Source organism: Dipteris shenzhenensis, chromosome 16, assembly GCF_047967505.1.
Source record: "Dipteris shenzhenensis isolate YYH24624 ecotype China chromosome 16, Dip_SZ_1.0, whole genome shotgun sequence".
Taxonomy (NCBI): domain Eukaryota; kingdom Viridiplantae; phylum Streptophyta; class Polypodiopsida; order Gleicheniales; family Dipteridaceae; genus Dipteris; species Dipteris shenzhenensis.
The window spans coordinates 2,115,419-2,136,353 of record NC_141611.1 but is presented as its reverse complement, the minus strand read 5'-3'; the positions used below and the strand labels follow the sequence as shown (position 1 = coordinate 2,136,353).

Below are 20,935 nucleotides of genomic sequence, written 5' to 3'. Positions count from 1 at the left end.
CGAACATGAAAAAATATTACTACTTAAAGCGCAACAATTTGATTTAAGCAACAATGTCATTTGTCTGACTTCATTTCCAAACATTCAAGATACAATTCATATCAGTCTTCTTCTTTTTTATTCATTGTTTTAATTTTTCTACGCACTCATATACATGAAATTACATCACATATTCGTAAATATAAAATTTCAAATTCCACTTTATGGTTTCCATTTATTCTACAACTAACATTACAATTTATGCATTAACAATTTCTAATTCTAATTTAATATTTTTACCGTTATTTCACAAAATCCTTTCTTCATGTTTAATTTATAATCAACATTTTATACATTGCTCTCTTTCACCTAAGGCGACCTACCGCACCCTAGTTTATTTTTAAAAAATCTAGATTTTTTAGTGATTCACTTGTCTCTAGAAATCCTCCACATTTTTAGCCCCTTTCTCTCTCACACATCGCTTTCAATTCATCATCTTGCTCTCTCTCTCTCTCTCCCCCTCATCATTTGTGCCCCCTCTCTCTCTCTCTCTCCCTCATCGCTTCCAATGCATCATCTCAGTCCTCTTTAGTTCTTTGGATCTGGGCAGGCCTTATGAATGATTTATTATCCTTCACTTGTTTAGTCATTCGACTCATTCCCATGCCCCTAGCCTTGGAATTCCCAGACGGCTCCGCTAAAATCGGGCCTTCAAGCATGTTAAAGCGAAGAGCTAGAATTCCGGACCTTTTTTTAGAGATCACTGAGACCTTGGATTGATGCCCGACGATAAGCGGAGAAAGGATGCGCACAGAGCTCTAAGACACAGCGAAACAGGGATGCGGAAAAAAGGCATGGATGAAGGCTAACTTCCCGTCGAAGAGTTGGACTACTCGGTAATGTCGTCAGGAATTCATATTGGTTATTCTAGAGGACTTGGGAATTCATATTGATTATCCTGGAGCTTTTGTAGAATGCGTTGGTGCAGCTGGGCTCCATTGGTGCTCTTGATGTTTGCATTGTGCAGGGTTGCTAAAGGGGCAATTGACGAAGGACCGATCAATAAGATTGAAAGACCCCTCAAGGCCTCAATTTGTCAAGCATGGCGACCTCATCTGTCCTCCTCGAGCTCAAGAATGATTTGTACGAAAAAGAGCCGTTTTCACAGCACGAATTTGTTGTAGACGCTGCAAATCTCGAGCATCACGATTGGGAGTCCTTGATTGTTCAATGCCGTGGCGACTTGCGATCCCTCGAAATCCTCATCGCCAGAGATTTGTAGGCACCTTCATCATGTTGTAGGAAAACTGCAAGCGCAAGACATTGTTAAACATTCGAACCGCGATGTGCTCATTTTAAAGCGTGGATGTATCGTTTCAAGTCTGGAGGCGTGTTTTTAAGCTGTGTGTCCGGCTTTCTTTCTGTGTGTCAGTTCATGTGAGGTGCACAGGCCATTGCATGCAAAGCAAAAAATGTAACGGATGGCGTCTATTTTTTCTTCAGAGAAGAACGCATTGCGTCTTGCTTGGAGTTGTAGTCTGTTTGGACTGTTAACGGGGATTGACGGGTGTTTGTAGATTACAACAAAAATCAACCTACTTCCGGTCCCTCATAGGTGGCGAATTCAGGTGCGACACTTTGCATTCTTATGTCACTTTGACCTTTTCCGAAGTAAATCCATAAATCTCGGAAACTCTAGGGACCACCGACCATTCACAAGTCTAAAGAGCTATGTAAAATTAAAATAAGCAAATTTAGGAGATCACGAGATTGCAAAGAAACAAATATCGGCATAGTCTAGAGGTTAGTCATCTTTTTTTTTTCGTGATGAAGTTCTCAATGTACTTTCTATTTGCAAAAGTGAAATTCAGAGCCAATTTGCATGGTAGGGGAACTATTTGCAGCGTCTGCATGAAGAAGACATGGTCAAAGAGAATTGATGATCAACCCTGCCTTTTCGACTTGCGTCAGGGAGTCTTTTCAAAATCATATCGAGGTGATCTGGGATATGGAAACGTGTTGTTCCCTTTTACAGTGCATGTGCTGCAAAGGAATGAATATCTCTCCATCCAATTTTGAACAATTGTTAGAGGTCGTTTCATCCCTTATTTTTAGTTTAACGCACTGGTAATCAAGCATATTGTGAAAGACATCATTGTTTCTGTCATTTATGATGTGGCTTCAATCTAGTCCATTGGTCCCAGGAGACTCGAAAAATTCTGTGGGTCCAGGAGGCTTCTTGTTTTTTAATTTGCCTTTTTGAACCTTTAGAGATCTGCAGGGAGGTTGGTGTTCAAAGTATTTTGGTTGTGTTTCACCTTACAAGTTTCACTTCCAATACTGTGCTTTTTTTTCAACTGGTTTCAATTCCAATGCTATGCTTAATCAGCAACGACCAAAAGTAGATGTCCTGGTGATTGGTGAAATTTTTCGGATACATCTCAATTTTATGTATGGAAACTGTGAGGGCTATTGATGCTTTTATCAGGACAGCCTATCAATATTTATCTAAAATCTGTCATGAGGATAAATCTAGATCTTCTGATGCCCATCAACCTCTGCAAATAATTTATAAAATCATACTACCTGAGGGGACCAAGCAACGAATAAATTTTATTATGTTGGTCTTTTCCATTACGTGGGTCATTTTGTTACATTTCATGGCAACTTTGATGTTCTTGTTCAGATTCCCCTGTTGGTGGGGCTGAAACATACTAAATTGGTTTGTGCAGGGAGCAGCCTTTTTTGGAGTAGAGGCAGCTATGTCAGCTCTGATATTGCAAGTACAGGAGGCAACTTCCAGTTCTGAATTATTGAAGTATATACCAAAGTGTTGGATCCATGCCAAAGGAATGGGTCAGTGAAGAATAACCAAAGGAGTAAATGAAGGTTTTCTGTTTGACAATTCATGAAATCATTATTTTTCTATAATTAAGGTTTGGGAAATCAAGGACATGCTGTTGTCAGATAGTGAGCATGCTAGTCATAATGAGGCTAATTCCAGTTGGGGATGCCTACAAATCCCAGAATAAATCTCAGGCTATAGCTTCCTTATAGGTCTAGTATGTTGAAGATTCATCTCAACATCACGTGTTCATATTGTGCGTAGGACTAACACAAAGAGTGCTAATAGGCACAAGGATTGGAAATCCTAACCCAAATGGATCTTAGCATATACATGATATCCTGCCAAATGGCAACTAGCGTAGCCGTCGGAGGAACATGGTGCTGGCCCATGACCCAGCTGCAATGGGCCACCTAGATGTTCTAGGCTGTAATGCTGGCCATTGTCTCCCAGACACTATCCTCTCTCGACTGGGGGGGATGGTGAGAAGGGGGGGGAGTAGCCAAGTGAAGCTCAGTGCTGTGAATGCTCTGACCTTGTATCCGGTAAGCTGGCGAGACCACCGTGTCTATGGAGAAGGCGTGGCCCCCTTCTGTAAGCCAAGCTGCCATACCCCACATGAAATCTCTCTGCGTGCTCTGAAGCCGTGCCACAATCCGAAGTGCTCTGAGCTGTGCCACAATCCTTTGAGCTGCTGGGCAGCTCCAGAAGCAGTGAGGAATAGTCTCAATAGCTCCGATTGTACGTCTGTGGCAGCTGCCATCCACCCGCATCTGCTCAAGCCATGGGCCCACTGGGAGACCACCGTGTGCGACCATCCAGAAGAAATAGGATATCTTTTGTGGACGCAGGCTAGACCACAGGCAGGCCCAAAATCTGGATCTAACCTCCTTGGGCACCTGCTGCGCACTCCAGTGTCTCTCCTGCGAAGGGGTCCAGGCCATTCCGTCCATCTGGATGCGACGTCCTATCCGCGTGGTGTACGAGAAGAAAGGCACCTCCTCCACTCTCTCTGAGAGACCTGCTCTGACCGGCCATAACCACTCTCCGGGGTCTCAGTGTATGTCGTTGAGAGGGCGTCCCTCCCATAACCATAGTCTCCAGCGGGGGGCATCTAGGTCTGTGATGCAAGAAGGGTCGATCGACCACTCCTTGCCCAAACGTCCCACTACTTTGACCCTCTGCCAATCCACCTAGCCTAACACCCTGTCCATCTCTTGATCCCCCGTGAACCAGGGCTGCAGTAGTACGCCCGGTCCCACATCATAGAACCGCGTGCTCGTGTGGGTTGGCGGCTGTGGGCATAGCTGAATCCTCAGAGGTACGACCGTCCTAGAGAACTGTCCTAGCCAATGTGCCGGAGTGAAAACCTGCAGTCCCTCCCTCTAGGAGTCCGGAATAGCTGCCTCTATCTCCACCATCCTCTGGCCGGCCCCTCTCAGATGAGAAAGGACCTCCAATGGTGCCTCTGCCTCTGCTGGGAGTCTAGACCATGTCTCCAGGGAGCGAGCCGGGCCGCTGTGCAAATGTGCCCATCCTATGTGTAGCGCTGCCCTAGCATCAAACCATCCTGGTGTCTGACCTCCGGGTGCCAGATAAGTGGCTGTCGTGCAAACTCCTCCGCGTACCGGGGGTTGACTCGGATGAGATCTCCTGAGATCCGTTGCTAGACCCTCAAGAGACTCCTCATCAAGGGTGAGCCCTTCCCCGTGAGAGGGGCCTCCGAAGAGATCCTCTTTACTGGAGCTTAGCCAAACTCTCTCTGGCAGGCAGGGCCTTGGTGGCTAACCAGGTCCTGTTGGCCACAGCCTGGTATATAGCCTCTTGCTAGTGTTTTCACAGGGGTTGCATGGGACAGTTGAGACACTTGGTGCGTAACTTCCTTTGGGTAGGACTAGATGGCACCCGCAACACTAGAGCTAGAGTTGCGTGGCAGACAATGATACTACCACAAGCACAGGTCTTGCTTCCTTCTACAGGCACTTTATTCGCAAATTTGCCAAGAGGGCAGCTCCTCTTACTGACCTCTTGAAGAAGGATGCTTTTGGGTGGTCAAGGGAAGCACAACTCAGCTTTGAAGACCTGAAATTTGCACTCACTCATGCGCCTGTCTTGGTATGCCCTGATTTTTCGTGTCCTTTCATTGTGGAGGCAGATGCCAGTGGCAAAGGATTGGGGCTATTTTGAGGCAGGAACACAGGGTAATAACCTTTGAAAGCAACAAGTTTGATGCCAAAGAAGTCAATTTGCATGTTTATGATTAGGAGATGCTGGCTATCTTGCATGCTTTCAAGAAATGGCACCACTATCTGTATAGAAGTAGAATTACGTTGAAAACAGATCCTAGGACATGCAGATTCTTCCTCACCCAGCCAAATTTGTCATATAAGCAGAAGAGGTGGTTGGCTGCAGTCCAATCATAGCAAATTTGTCATATAAGTAGAAGAGGTGGTTGGCTGCAGTCCAATCCTATGATTTTGACATTGAGTACAGAAAAGGGAAGGAAAACGACATGGTTGCAGATGCCTTATCTAGTATGTGGGCTTGCAATTTGTCTGCTATCTCTACCATATATCAGGATTGGATTCATGGCATTTAGGAAGAGTATATGCAGAATTCTAAAGCATCTCCCATATTTTCAGATTTGCAGAAGCTCTCTAGTCAGGGTCATCCGGATTTCAAATTGCATAATGGGCTGTTGTGGTGCCAAGACAGGATTTATTTAGTGCCAGACTCAAAATACTGCTAGCTCGTTTTGCAAGAAATGCACTCTTCTCCCATGGCTGGACATGCAGGTATCACTAAAACATATGAAAGAATCATGTAGAGCTTCACCTGGGAAGGCATGTGGAGAGATGTGGTTAAATACGTGGCTGAATGCTTGCCTTGCCAACATAACAAAGTGGACAGCAAATTACCCGCAGGTCTCTTGCAGCCATTACCCTTTCCAGAGGGCAAATGGACGCACATAGCAATGGATTTCATCACAGGATTTCCTTCTACAGAGAGGGGATGGGACAGCATCTTTGTTGTGGTGGATAGAATGACAAAACAGGGCCATTTCATACCCACTAAGACCTGGTATTCAGCATAACAAGTTGCTTGGGAATTCATGGAGCATGTCTTTAAGCATCATGGTTTCCCTCAGGAAATTGTTAGTGACAGAGATGCAAAGTTTATGGGTCACTTTACAGCAGTGGGTACTTTATCACACCTAGCACTGCTTACCATCCTGAGACTGATGGACAGTCGGAAAGGGTGAACAAATGGGTGGAGGAATATTTGAGGCATTTTTGTCATGATACTCAGAAGTCTTGGGATAAATGGTTCACTTGCTGAATTTTGCTCCGACAGTACCAGGCATCTCTCCATTGGCATGAGCCCGTTTGAGGCAATGTACGGATGCCTTCTTCAATTGGTGACATGGCTGTGAAAAATCAGCAAGCATGGAATGACTCGGAGAGGATGGATGCCCTTCTGCAGTTGGCAAAAAGGAATATGTAGGATGACCAAGCCAAGCAGAAGAAATATGCGGATGAACGCAGGAGATATTTGTCTTTCAAAGAGGGAGATTATGTGCATTTGCGTCTCCATAAGAACCGTTATGCCTCAGTGAAAGGTAATACCAACACAAAGCTTGCTCATAGGTATTACAGTCCTTACAGGATCATCCGCAAGGTTGGGGAGTTAGCATATCAATTGGAGCTACCCAGTATCTCCAAGATCCATGACGTTTTCCATGTGTCTTTGCTGAAACTGCATGTTGGACAGCATGTCCATGTTCTGCCAGAGTTGCCACCTATGGATGAGAGGGTCACATCCTCTATGTCTTGGAGCGCATCGTGGGTTTCAGAGACCATGTACTCCGGAACAAGGTCTACGTAGAGTATCTTATCAATTGCCGGGGACTCCCTGAGGATGAAAATTCATGGCAGCCAGAAAGCGTTGTCCAGGGCCACCCCTATTTTCTACCGGATTGATTAGTAGTTGCTGTTTGCTGCACTTTTAGATAGCCATGCCGTGAAACTTTGAGGGCAAAATTCTATGAGAAGGGATGGCTGTAATGAAGGGGAAAAAGGGCCGAGTTAGAGGTCCTTTAGGTGGAAATTATGGAAGGACTATATAAGTCCTCATCCACCCCCTACTATGTACTTTTTGATGTGATATCTAATCCTATCTACTCTCCCTTCCTCCTTCCTGCCTAGGCTCGCTCATTCTCTCTCTTTCTCTCTCTTCCCTACTCCCTCTCAATCTCTCCCTCTCTTTCCTACCTTATTCTCTCTCTCCTACCCCTTCTCCTCCCTTCTTCCCCTATCTCTCTCCCCTTCTGCTACTCTATCCCCCTTTCTCCAAATCTGCCCTTACCCTCCAAATCTACGTATGTTTTATCTAGATTATCATGTATGCACTTTAAATAAAATGGAGCTGCCTTTGCACTCCTTGGGAGCTGCCCTGTGCCCTCCCTAAGCTGATGTACTAGTTGGTTTTCACGTTGTCCCATAGACCTCTTGGTCCTCCCGTGGACGTAATAGACTCTCTCTCTCTCTCTCTCACACGTGACAGGCAAGTGAGCCTACTTGACTTTACATTAGACCCTCTCATAGTACTAGAACTAGACACTGCAGAGCTTGGGATAGTGAGACACTCAGCGGATGCACCACACGTGACGGGATACGGCCGGCATCTACTTGACCTAGGGGCTATCCATGACCTAATCATATATAATGGCCTACAGAGATGGCCATTATCTGGTGGGTTCACTTGTCTTATTGAGGTCAGCCAGTAGAGATTGTGCAGTCCTACACATACTTGGGTGCAGTTTTCACTGGGCGAGTTTTCACGATGATCCATGCAGCTCAAGCATGCCTCACACGAGGGTATGGTGCTTTGGCCTGGCTAGAGCGGCAGTGTTTCCAGGCGCAATTCTAGGACCCACCGACGAAGTGCTGGCTTTTCGACACCGTAGTGAGACCAACTGCCATGTATGCAACACTGTTCTGGGGGTTGATATTTCAGCACCAAAGTGGAAGAGATTTGAGTGGCTACAAATAATCATGGGATCTAGGATGATTCGTAGTAAGCCCTCAGTCCCCCATTAGATAGTACAAGCAGAGTTTGCTATGACCCCTCTTCAGATCGATGCCACTTTTCAGACAGTGACCTTCCTCCATAGAGTCTGGGACCTACCTCGTGAGAGGCTACCGAGATTGGCATTGGAATCCTCTATCCGACTGGTAGAGAGTGGGTTTGATATAGCATGGTATGCACGCGTCTTTGCTTGGTCCACAGTAATGGCATTCAGAGGGACAGGCTCCCCCCTTTTCAGTATAGCATGGATGCACCCCCCGAGTTGATTCCACGAGATGAGACTAGCCACATCATACGGTTAGACCTCCTCCAGCTTCACACACTTCGGACTTGGGGGGGGGACTAGGATTTCCCCACCAAGACCCAGCTCTACTATGACCATTTCTTGAGAGTATCAGAGGATGGCCTCATCATCAGACCCCGGTATCTTGAGGATAGAGGAGTCTCACTGAGGATTGCCATTGGACAGATGCGAGTCTCCTTCCATAATTGAGGATTGAGGCAGGGAGAGCTACAGGCATACCCAGAGAGCAGTGGACTTGTATGCTATGCACGATGGGTCAGATCGAGACCGAGGAGCACTTTCTTTGTATGTGTCCCACCTACTACGAGATCCGAGGGCGCTACCATTGCCTTTTTCAAGAGGGACACGGGTTTGGCCCACTCTCACGACTGATCCACTTCCGGGATTAGGTATGTATTGGGCTCTACCTGATGGAGATGCGGAGACACAGAGAGACACTACTGCGATGGATCAGAGAGCAGCAGGATGCGACCACCACGTCACAAGACACTGAGGTGCATTGAGCGCAGAGGCAAGTCACCGACTTCTATGCATTTGAGTAAGCTCTAGGGCACTAGGGAATAGAGGAGGAGGAGGAGCTAGCTGACATGAGAGATAGATGGGTCAGTAGAGGGAGTCGACACGACTCCACTTCTGGACGAGGGACATGGGGATCTCACATGTGACAGGAGACTAGAGCACACACGATTGAGGTCCGACCTATGTCAGCTCTCCTTAGAGGCGACTGACAGAGACGTGGCATTACACTTGACATAGCCCATCGGATCCAAAGATCGAGGAGACCACGTCCCCCACCACAGTTCTAGACAGCTCGACAGATGTAGATACGTGAGCTCTTTGTGTCACACCAGAGAGCTATCACGGAGCCTGGATACATGGAGCCAGATCATATTCTTGGAGCAGTAGCCCTGAGTGCCTGACATGCCTCACTCATGTTACACACTATTTGGCTTTTCTGGCCTGACTTGATATGATGTACTACATTAGTATTTCAGTTTATGTGTTTTCTAGTACTCAGCGAGGGCCTTAGCGAGCCCTTCGCTCCAGTCCACAATGGCTTGTATGAGTTTACTTTGTTTCCGCACTTTTGTCCCATAGGCCCATGAGGCCTCCCGTGGACGTTAGTATATCTTTCTTTTTTTCTTTCTTTCTCTCCCTTGTCATTCATTCAAGGAGAGCCTGCTCCTTCAAGAGGAGGAATGCGTGTCCAATTTCTCTCATTAACCAAGACAAGGTGAGCAAGCCTATGCTGTCCATAGGAAAGGAAAAGGACATAAGTTTCAGCCTAATCAAAGATATCAGCCTAAAAATCAGCAAAAACAGCCAGCAAAGGGGTATGCACATGCAAAAACATATAGGAAGAAAAGTGAGAATACAGATGTTGCCAAATCTGTCAAAGGTACTTGTCACTTTTGCAAGCTTCTAGGACATTACATTGGTGAGTGTCAGAAGAAACATGCTGATTTTCTCATGAAGGGCAAGGCACATGTGGCTACCTCACAAGATGATGCACAGAATGCTCCAGAGGTGAATGACATCAAAGATGAGAAAGATTTTGTATTTTTGACAAAAGATGATATTGACTATAGGGGGGATACCTCAAATGCAATGCAAAATTCAGATGCATCTATGTTGTCTATGGACAACTCATGGTGCATTGATAGTGGTGCTACAAAGAACATGACTCTGCGTAAGGAGTGGTTTGATGAGCTGAAAACTACATAAAGGTATATGACTTGTGCAAACAGCTCCAAGCATAAAGTTTTGGGCATGGGAGATGTCCTAGTAAAGTTGCAGCACAATGGCAAGTCACAATTTATAAAAAATGTTTGGCATGTATCAGATCTAAAAAGCAATCTGATTTCTATCCCTACTCTTGTGCATGACCAGCGCATGCTGGTAGAATTTCAAGATGCTGATTCCTGGATCAAGGATCCTAAAAAGAATTTTCAGATTGTTGCCACATGGTCATATAAATCAGGGCATTTTGGTGCTTGATGCTGAATCTATTGCAGGCCATGCTTTGGTGACAACTACTTCAAATGTGAAATCATTATGGCATGCAGTTTTGGTCATGTTTATCAAAGAAGTTTAGTATTCATGTTCATGGGCTGGTTAATGGAATGCCAAAAATACATGGAGATAATTCAGATTTTTGTGAGGCATGTGTGATGGAAAATATGTATAGACAACCCTTACCTTTGGATGGTGCAGTAAATGCCACTGAAAGGCTTGCACTTGGACATTCAGATGTGTGTGGACCAATGAGTGTTACCACGCACAATGGTAAAAGATATTTTGTGGCATTCATTGATGATCATTCCAGATTTGCATGTGTTTTTGATGCATTATAAATCGGAAGTAGTCCATTCCTTCTTGGAATACCAAAATTTGGTAGAAAACCAAGTTGTCTGTAAAAGCAAGAACTACACATAGAGAATGGAGGGGAAGGCTTGCACTTGTACATTCAGATGTGTGTGGACCAATGAGTGTTACCACGCACAGTGGTAAAAGATATTTTGTGACATTCATTGAGTTCGCTGTAAAAGCAAGACACTATACATAGAGAACGGAGGGGATACATGTTTAACGCCTTTATGCAATGTTAGAAAGACAATGGTATTCACTTTCAACTCATACTTCCCAAACCCCCCCAACAAAATGGGTAGCCAAGTTTGGAACAACAATAACAACAAGTTGGAAAACTTATTGGAAAATCTTTGATGGAGATGACTAGTTGCCTGCTTTCATACAAGAAGTTGTCCAAAGTATTTTGGGGGAAAGCTGTAATTATAGCCATCTATGTTCAAGATAGAAGCTCAGCCAAGGCATTAGTAGATATCACTCTGTTAAAAGCATGTCATGGGAGAAAGCCCGTGGTGAGTCATATCATAAATTTGGGTTCTGTTGCATATGCTTTGGTTCACAAACAACACCGCAAAAGTTTGATGATAAGGCTACAAAATGCATTTTTGTGGGTTACAGCTTGACAAGCAAGGGATTCAGACTTTGGAATCCAACCACATGTTCCATCATTTTCAGTAGAGATGTGATTTTCAAAGAAAAGGAATCATCGTGATGGACATGGATGACATGCCACTTGACATACTTTCTTTTCCTGAATTTGAGCAGGAGGAACAGCATACATCTTCCTCTACCCTGCAAGGGGAAAAGAGCAGCCAAAAGAGCAGGAGATGCCCACATTTGATGCCACAAATGAGGACTTTAAGGTTATTACAGAAGAAAACAGGCTCAGCCTGTTGTACACACATAAAAACCATTCCCCAGATGGGCAAAAGCAATTGTTCAAGATTCCAGTGACCAACTTTCACTTGGAAGGACATGGGCAGCCACCAAAAGGCTAAAGCAGGTCAACTTTGCATTAATGTGCATAGTGATGCAAGCTCCAAGTGACACATGGGATCTTGTATATCTTCCAATGAGAAGGTCCGTGATTGGCATCAAATGGGAAAAATATGAAGTAAGACTTGTAGCACAAGGCTATGCACAAGAGGAAGGGATTGACTATGAGTAAGCATTTTCTCCCATTGCTAAGATGACCACAATACGTTGTGTTGTTTCTCTTGCTGCAATTCATGGATGGTCGGTGTACTAGATGGATGTTAAGGCTGCTTTCTTGAATGGAGAACTTTAATACGATGTCTATGTGAAGTAGCTACGTGGGTTTGTTGTTGATGGACAACACAACAAAGTCTTCAAGCTCAAAGAAGGCCTTGTATGGTCTAAAGCAAGGCCCAAGTGCTTGGTATCAAAAGATACTTTTTTATTATCCAGACAGTTTTGCAATACTCCCACTGGGCCGAATTTATATGTTCCACAAGAACAAGGCATCTTGATCATTCTCGTTTTGTATGTGGATGATATTATACTCACTGGCAATGATGAGCAGAAACTTTCAGCTATAAACAAATGCTTTTCTCTCAGTTTGAGATGGCTGATCTTGGTCTGTTACATTACTGTTTGAGATTGGATTTTCAGCAGCATCGAGGAGTCTCCATTCCTCAATCCAAGTATGCCTTGAATATATTGCCGAAATTCAAAATGGAAGACAGCAAACTGTGGAGAAGGGGCCCAAACAAAGTGTGACGGCACTTGTTATAGGCAGTTGATGGGAAGTCTAATTTATCTAAAAAGGCCTGACATTGCATTTGCCACCGAGTTGCTTTCTCAGTTCATGTATTTACACATTGGAATGCAGCCAAGAGAGTTCTCAGATATGTGCGTGGGGCTTTATTTTTTGGTTTGAGTTACGTCATGGATTTACAAATTCTGATGAGCAGGAGACATTGACGACCGCTGATCAGAGCTTCTGAAGAGATTTCAATTATCACAAGTAGACAAAACACGAACCAGAATTGATATTGTACAAAGGGATTACATCTTGGAAGGGACTCACACACAACAGTACCTCGCCACCGACTGATAAAGTAACAGGGAACCGCCATTGACAACACCACAACCATCATGGCATAGACTTCTGCAAGGATGTTGCCATGATTCAAGGTGATGAGCCAACTCGGTGCCCTAGAAATCACACCATGCAACACGCATGCAAACATGCCACTTGGCACTAACCCTATCAATCCTAACTACCTAGACCACCTACTTGAGGTTTGCCCCCCAACACCCTCCTCAAACCGAGAGTGGGCGAATCATCAGTGAAAAAGAAACTGCTATTGACATATTCACAAAGCTCAAAACCGAGAGCTTGCTTTCCAAGTCGATGTAGAAGCCCATTTTGCAAACATCTTCCACAAAACTAAGTGGTAGACTACAAAAGCACTGAGCTAAAAGATTCACGTATGATGTAAAAGGAAGAAATCTCGACCCAGACAAACAAAGGGACTAAGCCTCAACCCTACGGGGTATTTTGGCTTCTTATTACAATTATTATTCAACCAAGATCCCTCCTGCAATGCTTAGAAAGCATACTCATAGTAGTCGACACCTTCAACCTTATAGATCCCTGCAAAATGGTCTACCTCTACTGCATGTGCTGAATCTTTTGCTTTAGTTGCCTCTCGATTCTTCTTCTATGTCTCCTCGTGTTTCATGTAGCGATACTCCTCTCGGTGCCTTGGCTGCTCCTACACAAATTATGATTTGCACAAGGAGTAGATCTGCCATTCTAGCTGGTTGAAAAACTCTACCATGTATTCTTGCAAGTTCCACCTACCTAGCTCACTCTCTCTCTCAGTTTGTTTCGATCTATATTTATTTGTTCTTGATTTTTCTTGAGCTTTTGGGCTCATCAAATCAGTATAGATTAGTACTCAGCAAGGGCCCTAGAGTGCCCTTTGCTCCAGCCCATTGAGGCTTGTATGAGTTTCTCTTTTTGTGCACTTTGTCCCAAAGACCCGCAAGGCTTTGTTCTTGATTTTTGGGCTCATCAAATCAGTATAGATTAGTACTCAGCAAGGGCCCTAGTGCGCCCTTTGTTCCAGTTCATTGAGGCTTGTATGAGTTTTTCTTTTTGTGCACTTTGTCCCAAAGGCCTGCGAGGCTTTGTTCTTGATTTTTGGGCTCATCAAATCAGTATAGATTAGTACTCAGCAAGGGCCCTAGCATGCCCTTTGCTCCAGCCCATTGAGGCTTGTATGAGTTTTACTTTTTGTGCACTTTGTCCCAAAAGCCCGCGAGGCCTTCCGTGGTCGTTAATACATCTTTCTTTTCTTTCTTTTTTTTCTCCTAATTGCTATTTGCTTCTAGAACTTTGTACATGTTTTATAATTTCTTTTGTATATATTTGTGAAAGCAGATTTGCACATGCTTCTATCATACATCTGGCCCAGCCAGTAAAAAGGAGAATCTAGATACATCCCTGAGGTAGTACCACAGGATGTCACCAAAACCAGGCCTGTCAAACTTACTGTCATTCGAGCTGACATAAGAGCTGTTATCTGCTCATTGTTCACCACGTGTCTTTCAGAGTTGTGACGCATGCGCCTGGTCATTGAAAGACTCTATTTCCTGCATGAATCTTCTTTTTTCCTGCTTAGCCAATGCAGAAAGTCTCCTCTAGTGTTAACTTGGGGAAAGCTCTAAGTGTTGAGGAAGTAGGAGAGAGAGGAGTGCACATAATGTGTAACTGTACAATAAATGTATTATGAACATGATGAAGAATATTGTCCCTACACCCTTATAGTCCTCTATAAATAGTGCAATTTGCACTATTCTTAACACCCTTTCTTAAATTGCACTGCATAAGTAGAGGGTGCATGCACAAGATATGTTTTTTTTGGACTTGGTGCATATGCTAACAACCAAGACTGAGAAGAAAAAGATGAAACGATCAACATAGTATGTGTTGCGCACAATGACTATACAATAGAAGTTTTTACGGTGAGAACACCTTGCGCACGGTGACTATACAGTAGAAGCCTTTATGATGAGAACATCTTGTACAACTTATCCATCACTTCCCCCCCTTAAGTTGCAATTGGCGAAGACCAACCTGATGTCGAAAGTGTGCAAATTTGTCGAGGGAAAGTGGCTTGGTGAAGGTATCTATGACTTGCTCTTGTGTCAAACAATGAACCAAGTCAATCTCTTTATAGTGAACTTTCTCATGAATGAAGTGATGATGCACTTCAATGTGTTTGGTTCTAGTCTAAAACACTGGGTTCTTGGCAAGTTGGATGATGCTACTTAGATTATCGGAATAGAGCACTATAGGGTCTCCATAAAGGATCTCAATCTCCAAAAGAAGACGTGTGAACCAACTTCACAAGCTGTATTGGTGGATCCTCTGTACTCTGCTTCAGTGGAAGACAAGTCCAATGTCGGTCGCTTCTTGCTATGCCATGATATTAATTGTAGGAAGTTTTTTTTGCAGTGCATAAGAGAAGCAGAGTTGCTAGAAGAAATAAGTGTAGGTGTTAGGTGTAATTCCTACAAGATGTCTGAATTTGGGATTATTTTTCTGACATTTCATTCTTTATGCAGGACTTCTGTCGGTGGCAGATGCTTGTTTAGAAATTTTCGCAATCAACTTTGTAAGCAATTCTCAATCTATGAGCTGACAATCAATTTGATACCATCTTTCTGGAAGCAACTATTTGGGTGACTAGAAGGAATGAATGTGTACAGGAAGATGTGATAAAACAGTCTGGCTTTGAGGATTTATCATCTGTACTCCTTGCTGCCTGCATTGATCATAAGCTGTTAACTGTTAGAAGGTATTGAAGTTATATTTTTTTAAATTTCTGATGTCTCAACTCTTTGCATTAAGGAAATTGATTATATGCATTGCTTTGGAAAAAGATAATTAGTTTTTGTAAATATATTATTGTTTGTCTCTCACTGATTATGATATTCCTTGAATTCAATTTGTTGGCAGTGAAAAAAAGCTGTGTGAAGTAGTCGTGGACTGGCTCATGTGGAATGCACAACTTGTAGGAAAGATTGAGGAAGGTTCGACATCTGGAAACCAATCCTCAGAGATGCTTGCCATAGCACATGAGTGCAAATATGAAGTGTTATGTGAAGGAATCCTATCCAATTTTGATTCCATTGCTTCAGCAATCCTTCAAAAGGTTGGTAGCATGAAATAGTTTGGTAAGCTTTGCTCTTTAGTGCTAGCCTTCATCATAACTCCCCTTTGCCATTACTATTTAAGCATGAATCAGTACGAAAACTTTGTATAAATGGATGCTCAAGTATGTGTGGGTGTGTGGATTTGTATGTGTGAGAGCATGTTTTTATACTATGGTCTACACCCACTGTTGGGCCCTGGTGACGTTAGTGGGGATGTCATAGTAGCTAGTCCCTGCTATGCGTGATGGAGTTTATGCTTTTTAATCTTATGAGTGACTATCATAAGATTGAAACTGCACTATGTTGTGTTTTTAGAGGATGAGTTTGGGATTGTTTCCGGATTCATCTAGGTATATGCTTCTGCCGTATTAGTGGACATGCAAATTTCACCTTGTGACATTTTCGTCCATGTTGCGGCCTGCTGGTATTGTGATAATTCTTTCTATCTTAAATGGTGCATTGCCCTATCAGCTAGATTTAGATTCTCGTTCGGGAGAGACTAAAATGAAATTGTTTAGACTTCACAAGCAGTTGTAGCTTGAATGAAGAGATTTTGGACTACTTTTTGATAGCCTTCTCCTTTAGTGCTAGGCTTTGTCATGGCTGAGTCTTCCCTTCGCCTCTAGAGTGCTGATAGAAACTCAGTACGAAGACTTTGTGTAAATGGATGCTCAAGTGTGTGTGGGTGTGTGGATTTGTACGTGTGAGAGCATATTTTTATACTATGGTTTACACCCACTGTTGGGCGCTGATGAAGTCAGTAGGGATGTCATAGTAGCTAGTCCTTGCTATGCGTGATGGAGTTTATGGTTTTCAATCTTATGAGTGACCATCATAAAATTGAAACTGCACTATGTTGTGTTTTTTAGAGGATGAGTTTGGGAATGTTCCCGGTTTCATCTAGGTATATGAATCTGTATCGATTTGGGAGCTGATGATGTGAGAGGATGTTAGGGTGTGATTGGCGTCATGCACAATGAAGTTGATGACTTGAAACGTTTTGAGAGGAATTGTCTGGACGCAAATTTGCATGTTTTTAGTGCAACATCTATGAACAAGCGAAAGAATCTCATCAATGTATTCTGGTGAAACAAGTTGTCAATTGCCTTTCTGTTTATATTTGAAATATAAAAACCTATGTAGAGGGTAACCTAGCCAAAAATTGTGGAGTGGAGATGTGGAGATTCAGTTACTTAGGCAGACTCGGGGTCCTACGTAATCAATTGCATTGATGTGATCAAGAAGGTTCTCAGCTTACTCTTAATACTAATTTCAGGCCTCTAGAGAGTTTCTCAAACTTTCTGTATATGAAATGACAGCAAAAAGAAGTTGACATTCTTCTTTCAATCCAAATGATATTGACCTACACAGAACATCAGTGCAATTCATTCCAGTTTCTCAAGCTTTCCCCAACGTTGTGTGTTCTCTCCTCGCTCTCACAAACTTCACATTCTTGTCCCATTTAATTGCAAAACGTTTTTAAGCACAGATTGTTAACATGTTTGTAACAGTTTGCCATTTATTCTAGAGAGGCAACTCTTTTGTGTGTCTTTTTAGCTGATTTCTATTGATTGCGCATAAGAGGCATCCTTTTGATAGTATACCTGTAGTTTGAGACTCTCTTTCGCCCTTCCAACTAGTATTGTCTCATGCAATACTAGTAATTAACATTCTATGATTTGACTCTCAGGGCTTGCTTGTGAATGTGAAATTTAGTATCCAGTGTAAACCTTACGTCGGTGATGAGATAATTGCTGGCCATAGTGTGGCCCATGTTTGTGTACTATCCTGTCCCATCCATCCCATTTGTGTGTGCCATTGACTGTGAGCATCCTGGTATTCCGATACATATTTAGAAAGATTCTACCACATTTATCTTTGATGCCTTCTGATCTGCTGAGCATCCATCACATCTAATTTCTTTGGCATCTCTGATTATCATGCTGGGTGTCTTCACTCTAAGTACCTCCCTCCTAGCTGCCCAACTGTAGCTCTAGGGTGGGACCAAAGGCCATGCCTTGAAGAGACGTCTTTCACTTGCTAGGGTTACCCATTGAGGAAGGGGTGGGGCTGGAAGCTGCGGTAGAAGACAGGACATGGACATCATCTTAGTGGCCAGGCCTAGAACGTGATGCATGCAAAAGAGATACAAAGAATATGAGATAGATTCCAAAAGCTAAGAAAAGTACAAGTAAGAAAGAGTATAGGCAAGACTGCCTACCTTGTACACAGGAAGGCATGACAGTTTGCAAGTAGTCAAGCTGAATGCTCAGGAAAATTGTATATGGCTTGCTATAAACATGGAGGAATGCGATTCTCTGTTTCTAGCTGGCTGTATTATCCTATATTATGACTCACCATATATTACCTGTACTAAGATGTAAGCTGATGAACTCTTTTTCAACCCGGGGACATATATTGCCATCTTCAAGAAAGAAGATGCCATCATTCAGGCAATTGCAACCCCATGAATGTCTAGGTTGTGTGATTGGGCTCAGCCATGCTGGCTAAGCTTGTGTGTGTTGAGGTTTCTCATGTGCTTCGAAATGCTGGTCACGTTGCTCTTGTTGATTGGGGGCAAGATCCTTGTAGCTTAAAATTGTGTTCCTTGCAAGCCATTCTGTCTGTTATCCAAAATGGCATTATGTTCCTGAGTGCATGTCGTGGTTCTAGCTTACAGTCGTCATATTTTCTCCTCAACTGCAGAGACTCAATACTGACCAGTCCTTGCATCTAAAAGTGATGCTGCAAAAGTCTTTGCATAAAGGCCATCAGCACTTTTGAGGGGGATCATTTTATTGTTTGCTCTTGTTCTTTTGAGGGGGACCTCTTCTAGGGGTGTTGCGCATGCAAGCATTCTCACGTGGCCTTGTAAGTGTGCTCATCAGTTTTCTCAAATGTGATTACAAAGCTTAAGGGATAACCTCATGTACAAATAGGGCGGCGCATCTTCGGCACGATTAATCAACGTCTGTGCCCACGTTTGCGTATCCTTGGGTGAAAATACAACAATATCTCCCCAAAATCGCATAGTATCTAGGGCATCACGTCAGATTTGTCTCCACCTTCTGAACTTCATAAAGAGTGGAAAGCTTCAAATCTCTACGGTATTCTGCGTCTGCAATCTCTTCTCCTGCCTCAATCTCAAATCTATGGGGGGATGAGGTCCTGAGCTGGCCCATGGTGATCCATTGCCCAAGATGATGCAGATAGACCTATAGCCTCTCAAAACCAGTCTTCCCATATAATGTCATATACATGCTATTTGAGTCCCAGATTAATCATGCATTTCTATTAGTATATCAACACATAATTTTTTGTGCTTGTGTTTATGAATGGGTCTGTGCATGGGGGGGCAGCAAGGGGATCATGGATGACCAGGAATTGAGCCAAAATCTTTTTTTCCTGCTTGGATGCTGCCGTTGCTTGGATTTAATATTTTTTCTGTCCATATTCATAGGCTAAAGAAAGCAATACATTTCAAGTGGCCTTTCATACTGCATTAAACTTGTAGGCATGAGATTTCCCATGAACAAGATAATTTGTTGCTTGTTTTGCTGCAAATTTCTTTGTCAAGCCCCGAATTTAAAACATACATATTGGTTATGGATTATCGAAGGTTTTCCAACAACGCTGTTTCCCTCATTTTGCTTTGCAGATTAGGATCTTGCTGTTACCATTGGAGTTTCTTCTAGGTTTGTATCTCCCAGCTATAGTTTTTGAATGTCTTTTCCATGCTAGGTATGGATTGAAATGTTTATAAACTCAAGGATGTGGCTAAAACTGTGTTTTTGCTGTGTAAAGTTGGTTGGTTCATGCTAGAGTGTCATTTTTCATTTCAATAAAGGGGGGAGCATGTGATGACTTCACAGTTTTAAACAGGCTGCCTTTATTTGAAGTACCCAGCAAGTGCTTTTTCTGTTGAGGCATCACGAGTAGACGGATACGATCAATTGCTTGTCCTGATTGAAGAAGCTGGGAAGAAGAAACCTCTAGATGTCTTAGCTGAGAAAAGTGATGAGATTACACTTCGCATCACACATCATTCTGTGGTAGGTGGACATGTTTTTTAGCATTGTGTGGTAAATCGATACGTTTTTGAGATTACGGTTTTGCCTAGCTGCAGAAATTATGTAGGGTGGAAAAATAGATTCTTAAATAATAAAAAAAGCTTGCAGGTTGCAGGCTTGTCTAATAGCTTGGAAATTTGCGAATATCATATACCTGCTATTGCTATTACACAGGTTGCTTTAGTAGCTTTACTGTTATTTGATGTTCTGGCACTTATTACATTTTGGATATTAGTAAAATAAGAAAGAGATAAATGAAAATAAAAAGGGAGTAGTGAAGGCCTCAATTGTTGAAGAATTATTGTGAATGTCAATGTTGTAGTATCATGTTTATCTCTTCTGCCTGACAAACTTCAAGCTATGCCACAAAGATAGTCGTCAATTAACGTGAATAAAGCCAATTGAGGATGGTTGTAGGTGGTATGGGCTGTGGAAACCAGAGAAGGACCTGTATTTTGCAAGGACAAAAAAGGAGGGCCCTCAGCTCAAAGCGAATACAATGCAGGAGGGGGGGAGGCAGCGTGTACATGGATGCTGTAAGATGTATCTAAGCAGTGGCAGGTCAAGTCTGAGAAGGCTCACTGTTCATACCTGTTGCCTATTGAAAGAGACGACAGAGGATCTGTTGGCCTTGAAGACCGTTGTGGAGAAGATTGTGAGGGCTACAAGTCAGTTTCTTCTTCTCACTGTTCATCACCTGTAGGCAACTCTCCTCTCTTAGGATGAACCTTGCTGCTCCTACTGAAACAGGTGAAGGGACTGATACCTTCTAGGCCTGCATGACAGTACAAGACTGAGGCTAACTTCTCATTGAGTGGATGAGTGCTTCGCGAATTACACATAAAAACTAGATAACTTGAAACCAATTCGAAGAGGAAAATTAGAGCTGGATGGGGGAAAGGTTGTGGCTGATCAGTGGCCTAAGAGGGGGAGGGAGTTGTGAGTTTCGGGGAGAGAGAGAGAGCAAGAGAGTGAGCTGAAGGCTTAAAGCTTGAAAGCTTAGTTGCAATAGAAGAGTGTGAGAGTACAACTGAAAGAGTGAGAGATAAGGTTTTGTCCTAGTGACAAAACCTTAGTAGTCACTAACCATAG

At 43.2% G+C, this 20,935-nt stretch overlaps 1 protein-coding gene across 1 annotated transcript in view; it reads left to right on the top strand.

The window, feature by feature from the left end:
* The first annotated feature begins 621 nt into the window (after positions 1 to 621).
* LOC147892391 (ubiquitin-protein ligase) overlaps positions 622 to 20,935 on the top strand; it is a 191,087-nt gene continuing 170,773 nt past the window's right edge. Inside the window, exons 1-10 of the mRNA XM_087387176.1 lie at positions 622 to 875; positions 1,007 to 1,257; positions 1,557 to 1,607; positions 1,951 to 2,071; positions 2,712 to 2,835; positions 15,183 to 15,232; positions 15,327 to 15,415; positions 15,577 to 15,772; positions 19,432 to 19,468; positions 19,656 to 19,825. Coding sequence (XP_087243302.1) covers positions 1,082 to 1,257; positions 1,557 to 1,607; positions 1,951 to 2,071; positions 2,712 to 2,835; positions 15,183 to 15,232; positions 15,327 to 15,415; positions 15,577 to 15,772; positions 19,432 to 19,468; positions 19,656 to 19,825 — 1,014 coding nt within the window. The 5' untranslated portion in view covers positions 622 to 875; positions 1,007 to 1,081. The remainder of the gene's footprint in view (positions 876 to 1,006; positions 1,258 to 1,556; positions 1,608 to 1,950; positions 2,072 to 2,711; positions 2,836 to 15,182; positions 15,233 to 15,326; positions 15,416 to 15,576; positions 15,773 to 19,431; positions 19,469 to 19,655; positions 19,826 to 20,935) is intronic.